The sequence below is a fragment of the Medicago sativa genome, chromosome 1, assembly GCF_051527215.1.
Source record: "Medicago sativa cultivar Bolivia chromosome 1, Bolivia_mono, whole genome shotgun sequence".
Classification (NCBI taxonomy): domain Eukaryota; kingdom Viridiplantae; phylum Streptophyta; class Magnoliopsida; order Fabales; family Fabaceae; genus Medicago; species Medicago sativa.
The window spans coordinates 86543037-86550796 of NC_140749.1; the positions used below are offsets into that span (position 1 = coordinate 86543037).

The following is a 7760-nucleotide window of genomic DNA, read 5'->3' on the forward strand; positions in this document are numbered from 1 at the left end:
GGATCAAATCAAAAGATGTCCCACAGTGATTTAAATCTATAAGAGAATGAATATTAAAGAGAGTGTTCAAAAAAGAGTATTGTTAACACTACTCCATACAACAATACACTCTCCGGTCACTAATATAAGCAAAAATCCACTTTTTAGATAATGATGTATGTGGTCTTTATTATATGTCACATACAACATTAATTGAATGTATCTAAAAAGTGGATTTTTGCTTATATTAGTGACCGGATGGTGTATATCGGTTGTGGCAATAAGTTGACGGTTTTTTCCAGGCACTTTTGAAGAATTGTTGGTAACTTATTAATAAATAATAAAAATTAATCACATAAATAAATTTACTAGTAAAGTAAAAATTAATTTGTAGGTACCACTTACAAATTTGCTCATTGCTCATTTTCATTGTTTGTTGGCAAATTGCCCTTAATTTTTCCGTTGAGTCTTTTCTCATATTTTGAAAATGAAAAATGTATGGATAGGTTGGTATTGTGATAAAAAGAGAGATAGAGATAAAATGAGACGTGTCATGTAAGCACAACTTAAATGATAGCTGTAAGGACAATATTATACAAGAATTTGGGTTTTAAACATGACTCTCCACTTCTTCACGTTTAAAAATATGAGTCAGCCACTTGACTATTTAACAAAAAATAAAACAAAATGAGGTGTTCGATGGATGAATGAATGAGGAAATGAGGTTTTTTTGTTACAAAATATGAGGTGTTCAAGTATCATGGTTCTTTTCTAAAAAAAAAAAAATATCATGCTTGTTTAGAAATATTCAAGGCTTTATTTTAAATTAAAAAAAAACAAGAATAAAATAGGATGAAAGGACAAATTATATTTGGATAAAAGTTACAGAAAAAAAAAATAATAAGGAAAAAAATCTTTCCCTTTAAATAGCATTGCTGTTCTAAATAAAATTATGAAAGAGTCAATTTTAGATGGAAAAAGAAAGAAATAAAATGAGTTATTCAATCAAGATAATCGATACATAAAAGCAGTGACCAGAAGAATCTCTGGTTTGCTTCATTCACATGCATATATAAAATGATAAAAATGCAACCAGTAGAACACTCACTTTTCTCAAAGAATGTCCAGGTTCATCAAATTAAAACAAAACTTCACAAACTCAAAAGTTCAGGAAACAGATCATGATCGCCGCATACATATGTAAATTCAAATGGACTGGACCCCTAATTCCATGCGTTAAAACACGTACGCACTTAATGTGTCACCCATGCAGCCCAAATTGTTCATAACCTACCTAATGAAACTTGCCAAATTTCTCAATTTTGTTCATTACAACACTCGTCAAGCTACATGGCACATTGTGGCCAAATGCCTATGCACGTTACTCTTCTAGCGCTATCTTCTATCTTCTATCAGTATAAATATCCCTTATCTCACTCTTTATTTCATCATTCAAATTCAAAGTGAACTACTGAAATTCAAATCATGGCTACCACAATCAAATCACGATTTCCACTTTTGCTGTTGCTGGGAATTATTTTCCTGGGCTCAGTTTGTGTCTCTTATGGCATTGTGGGTGAGAAAGAGGAACGACACCCTGGACAATGGAAACCTCCACGTGAGAGGGAGGATGACGAACGTCGTCCTGCTGGACAATGGAGACCTCCGCGTGGAGGTCGTCAAGAAGGCCATGAACAATACCCTGGACGATTTCCAAGTGAAAGGGAGGAATATGACGAAGACGAGCATCAGGAACGTCGTCCTGGACAACAAAGACCTACACACGAAGGTCGTTGGGAGGAAGGCCAAGAACAACGCCCTGAACAATGGAGACCTTCACGTGGAAAGGAGGAACGTGAGAAAGAGGATCAACCTGGACGTGAAAGAGAGAAATGGGAGAAACGAGAAGATGAAGAGTGGAGAGGTCGCCAACGTCATGAAGATCCAGATGAGAGGGCGAGGTTGAGGCATAGAGAGGAGAGATGGCCAAAGGAAGAAGAGCATCAGAAAGGGGATAGAGAGGAGGAAGAAGGTTCTTCTGAGTCATCAGAAGGAAGGAGAAACCCATTTTTCTTCAAGTCTAACAAGTTTCAGACACTTTTTGAGAATGAAAATGGTCACATTCGTCTCATCCAAAGGTTTGATAAACGTTCAAACTTATTTCAAAATCTAAAAAACTACCGTCTTTTGGAGTACAGAGCCAAACCCCACACCATCTTCCTCCCCCACCATGTAGATGCTGACTTCATCCTTGTAGTCCTCAGTGGTAATTATCATTCATTTTGTTTACTATATATAACATTTTACGTTGTTAGAACAATTTGAGTTCAACATCCAATTAATAGTAGTTTTTCTTCTTCATTTTACATACATAACTAATTTGTTTGTTATTATATGTGTATGCAGGGAAAGCCATACTTACTGTGTTAAATCCCAACAATAGAAACTCGTTTAACCTTGAGCAAGGTGATACTATTAAAATCCCTGCGGGCACAACTGCTTATCTAGTTAACCAAGACAATGATGAGGATCTTAGGGTAGTAGATCTTGTCATACCCGTTAATAGGCCTGGTAAATTTCAGGTAATTAATATATATAATGCTAAACTTTTCCTCAAATGCGCCACATATATAAATAGTTTACACCAATACTAGTTTTTCCATTTGTAACAATTGATCATTATCCTTCTTCTTGTAGGCTTTCGACCTATCTGGAAATCAAAACAACCCATCATACTTTCGCGGATTCAGCAAGAGTATTCTAGAGGCCTCCTTTAATGTAAGCATGCAAGCAAGCAGCACATGTTATTTGACTTAATTTGTATAAATTGTCATCAACTCTTTCATATAGATTTACATATTGTGTCCTTGTTTCTATGGGTGCAAATATAGACCAACTACGAGACCATAGAGAGAGTTCTCTTAGAAGAGCACGAGCATGAGTCGCAGCAAAGGAGAGGTCGTAAAGGGAGACCGCAGAGCCAAGAAGCTAATGCAATAGTCAAAGTGTCAAGAGAACAGATTGAGGAACTGAGGAGACATGCCAAATCAAGCTCAAAGAAAAGCATATCCTCTGAGTCTGGACCCTTCAACTTGAGAAGCCGCAACCCCCTCTATTCCAACAAGTTTGGCAAGTTCTTTGAGATTACGCCAGAGAAAAATCCACAACTTCAAGACTTGGATATATTTGTCAGTCTTGTGGAGATCAATGAGGTAATCAAATAAACATATATAAACAACAAAATTCGACAACGATTTACATTTTCACTTGCTTAGTTAGATCGATTATGTAATTATTTAACCAAGCTCCACTAGAGGACTAATCGTGCTTGGAAAACCCGAGTTCGTTTTTTAGATTGAACAGTTCTTGATCAAACATTACTTACATTTCAACTGAACTCTAAATTATCGGTACCCTTTATCTAATTATGTAAACAAATTTTTGTTCAAAATTTTAGGGAGCTTTGTTGCTGCCACACTTCAATTCTAGGTCCACTGTAGTATTGGTGATTAATGAAGGAAAGGGACACCTTGAACTTGTGGGTCACAAAAGTGAGCAACAAGAGCAACGAGAAGACGAGGATGAGCATGAGCAACGAGAGCAGGATGAAGAAAAGGTGAGAAACATTGAAGTGCAGAGGTACAACACTAGACTGTCTCCAGGCGACGTTGTTATAATTCCGGCAGGTCACCCAGTAGCCATAAATGCTTCCTCAAATCTCAATTTCCTTGGGTTTGGTCTCAATGCTGAGAACAATCAGAGAAACTTTCTTGCAGGTATACTATATATATAACATAACTAAATTTAATATTGATTGATTATGTTATGCTTAGTTGAATATATAACAAATATCTAACTATGGTACTTTTTATTTGGTGATTGAAATTTGAAAGGTGAGGATGACAATGTGATAAGTCAAATAGAAAGGCCAGTGAAAGAGGTTGCATTCCCTGGATCTGCTGAAGAGGTTGATAGGCTAATAAAGAACCAAAGACAATCTTACTTTGCAAATGCTCAACCTCAACAAAGGGAGGAAGGAAGCCAGAAAAGAAAGGGTCCTCTGTTATCAATTTTGAGCACTTTGTACTGAGTGAGTGAGTAATCAACTATGTATAATAATATGCATGTAAGATGTAAGAACTAGGTAACTCATAATGAGTGAAGAATGTACATGCAGGCTCTTGTAACACTATAATAATAACTTGAGCCCCACTTTCTGCTATGAATAAAAGTTTTGTGTATAACATAATTGTGTGTTCATAAACTATTTCCAACTCCTATTTCAAACTTTTATACTTATTACGAAAATGAAGTAAGCAAATAAATTTGTGACCAGTATAATGATTTTTAAATTCCTATAAATTATTATTATTAAACAAATTAAAGACATCAAAAAACTCCAATACTATTTCAAGATGTTAAGTACCAGTACCTAGTGTCCGATCTCTCTCTCTATTACGAAAAATCAATAGTAACAATTATAAGCAATTTGTTATGTCTCCTTCGCCACATCCTATAATTTGTTCGGCTGAAAGCTCAACCGATCTTTTTCTAAGATCAAACTAAACTCAATTTAAACTCATGAACAAACTAGACTTAATTCAACTCAAGCTCATAAATAACTTAGTTTGACTCGATAACTCGAACCAAATAAACCAAAGGAACCAAAAGGACAAAAAAAACTAAGAACCACATGTTTTTGATCCCTATAAAATTGAGAATTTATATGTTTAGTCCTTACTTAATTTTAATAGCTTTTTTTAGTCCCTCCAAAAAAAAATTACTTATAATTTTAATCCCTGCTAAAACAAAGTTTGTTTAATTATCCTTAAACTCTTAAATTTTTGAACGATTTTTTAAGACAAGTTTAAAACACTATGAAAGGTTTATTTACTAAAATTTAGAATTTTCTAACATAAAACGAATTAAATATGAATTTTTTAAAAAGTCAAAAGTTAAAGATAAAAAGTAAATAAATCTGGATGTAGAAATCAAATTTTGCGATAATTTTTTGCGGAGGAACTTTTAGTGATATTCTAAACACGTCAGCAAAAAATTGTTCATCAACTTAAGAGTTTAAGCATAAATTAAACAAATTTGAATTGAGTAGGGACTAATACTCAATGAAACTAAACTTAAAGGTCCCAATTTTACAGGGACTAAAAACATATTTAACCCTACTATATATATATATATATATATATATATATATATATATATATATATATAAAAGAAATACAGTAGAAACTCTTTAATTTAATACTCGGTAAATTAATAAACTCTCTAAAATAATAAATTTGTCCGGTCCCGACTTGGGCCAATGTAAAAAATTGAAAAACTCGATAAAATAATAAGATAATAATTTTTCGGGAGATCCCTTTATAATTTTCGGTCCCAAGAAAATCATAAATTAATAATTCATAGAAACTGAAAAAAAAAATATATTAAGAATACATTGAACATATTTGTTCCTCTTGATTACATTTACTGTACTTCAAAAGTCATTATTGATTTCCAATGTATATGAACACAGTAGTTACTAATTTACGTTGAGTCCCAAGGTTCGCTGCAACGTAATTCTAAGAGGCATAGACTAATTTGCCTTTTTGTTTGGTATGTACAGTATAATTACTTAAAAACTCTTTAAATTAATAATTATTAATTTATCGATAAATTAATAACTCTTTAAATTAATAAATTTCTCCGGTCCTGACATTATTAATTTATAGAGTTTTAACTGTACATGATATAGCGTTGGTATAGCCGTTCAACACTCAAACATTCTTATTTTATAGCTCGTGTCCATGTTATGCTCTTTTAAAATTTTCGATGTGGGGCTTACAAACAAAGTGCTATGAAAATTTAAAGAGAAATCTACTTGTTAAATAGATTAACAGAAGGGTACCAATTTATTTTTATTTTTTAAAATATGAGGACCAAAAGTGCATAAGTTTTTGTTTTGAAGGAAAGTGCATAAGTTTTTATAAACTAATCGATGATTAAATTTTTAATCAAACAGTCAAACTTAAAAAAAAATATGTATCAAATAAAACATTAATATTGAGTGTTGTAATATTAGTGTAACGTTAGATCCATGTAATTTGATCTCTTTCTAATTATGTTCATTAGGGTGAAAAAGAAACGTAAAATTTTGAAATGACGAAAACATTATGTTTTATTTTTTAAGAATAAAATCAAAATTCCTTGTATTTTTAAGGACAAAAAATTTATTTAACCTTTAATTAAAGATAGATTATCAATTGGTTACCTATTTTCAATTTTAGATTAATCAATCACATTTCCGAGCTTCAACTAAATTATGAAACCTATAACTAATCATACATTGATCAAGCATAATCATACACTCAAACTGAAATAATAATTAAATGTGAAGAGGAAAAAGACATTGAAGGACTAGAACCACTATAGAGGCAGGGGGCTGTGATTTGTGTGAGTAAAGTATTGTTTTTTAATGTCAAATTTTATGAAGAAGGCGACGATATTCTACTTTGCATTTATATATATATATATATATATAGGGGAAATTGCACTGACCTCCCCTAAGGTTTCATGAAACAACATACACACCCCCTCTATTTTATCAATAAACATTAACCTCCCCTACTGTTAAGCTCCATCCAACTGCCGTTAAAAGCAAAAACAGAAACAATAGTATATCACCATCTCTCACCTTTTATCAGTCTGTTAATAACATCCCCATTCTAGAATTGATTCTTTGGGGTTTTGATTTCCACCAAAGAATCACCCAAACTTTTAATCCCCTATGAAAATTACACTAAAAAAATGGAGTTTCAGACCTAATTAAGGTATTGGGTTTTAAGAATTTTCGGTCTGGCAATTCAACAAATGTAGTAGGCAACAGTGACGAAATTACCATGTTCAAACAGAAAAACAAACTATTTATGTAACATGTGTTTGAGGAATATGGTATTAAGAGGTCTGCAACTCTTATGATGCAATATTCTTCAATGAAAATTGCAGAATTAGGGAAATTATGATAGTTGTGAAATGAAATTAAGAACAAAAACAATAAAAGAAAAAAAAGAATTGAGAAGCTTTCGGTACTACTAATAGCAATATTCATTGATTTGCAAAAAGAAGATTTCTCATTCAATGGAAAAGTGAAGGATTTTTAGTTTTTTTTGGTGGTGATCAATCTTTTTTTTTGTGGTGAAAGGTTTTTTAGATTTGATAGAATAGCAAACAGTGTTAGTAAGGTGTTAAGTTCAAAAGGGAGGTATCTATCTATTTTTAAAGATTTTAAGGGAGGTTAGTGTTTGTTTAAAAAATAGAGGGGGTGTCTATGTTGTTTCATGAAACCTTAGGGGAGGTCAACGTAATTTTCCCATATATATATATATATATATATTGAAGGTGAGAAAAACACAAGAAGGGGGGTTGAATTGTGTTTTGAAAAATTCTTCGTTTCTCTATGCAACTGAATACACTGATCAGAAGCTAAGTGAGACAGCTTCTGAAGTGATGATCAGAATCTAAATGCAGCGGAATAAAACAGAGAGAGAGAAGAAGAACGACACAAAGCAATTATACTGGTTCCTTCCACAATCCGGAAGTAGTCCAGTCCCCCTTGCACTTCCAAGGAGATTTCACTATGAGTAATATCTGATTACAAATGCTCAAGCACACAAGCAAGAGACTTCCAATGCTCAAGCACACAAGCAAGAGACTTCCTTTGCTCAAGAACACAATCAAGAGACTTCCTGCTCAAGCACAACTGCAAGAGACTTCCTAACTAAACA

General features: G+C 32.8%; 1 protein-coding gene across 2 annotated transcripts; it reads left to right on the forward strand.

Annotated features, from left to right (window-relative positions):
* The first annotated feature begins 1431 nt into the window (after positions 1-1431).
* Positions 1432-4228, forward strand: LOC146958605 (vicilin-like). Of its 2 annotated transcripts, XM_085740126.1 has the most exons (7): positions 1432-1618; positions 1769-2245; positions 2386-2561; positions 2677-2757; positions 2871-3191; positions 3437-3755; positions 3873-4228. In XM_085740126.1, the coding sequence occupies exons 1-7, from the start codon at positions 1465-1467 to the stop codon at positions 4067-4069; spliced, it is 1725 nt and encodes a 574-aa protein (XP_085596252.1). In that variant the 5' UTR covers positions 1432-1464; the 3' UTR covers positions 4070-4228. The 2 variants fall into 2 exon arrangements, with proteins under 2 accessions (XP_085596252.1, XP_085596251.1); XM_085740125.1 differs by having other exon boundaries at positions 1432-2245.
* Positions 4229-7760: the final 3532 nt, after the last annotated feature.

What these genes read in the sequence shown, in the direction of transcription:
- LOC146958605 (XM_085740125.1), top strand. Translation starts at nt 1,465, where the DNA reads ATGGCTACCACAATCAAATCACGATTTCCACTTTTGCTGTTGCTGGGA. An exon ending in ATAGGCCTGGTAAATTTCAG is followed by an intron (nt 2,562 to 2,676) that starts GTAATTAATATA and finishes TTCTTCTTGTAG; the next exon opens with GCTTTCGACCTATCTGGAAA. An exon ending in GTCTTGTGGAGATCAATGAG is followed by an intron (nt 3,192 to 3,436) that starts GTAATCAAATAA and finishes TCAAAATTTTAG; the next exon opens with GGAGCTTTGTTGCTGCCACA.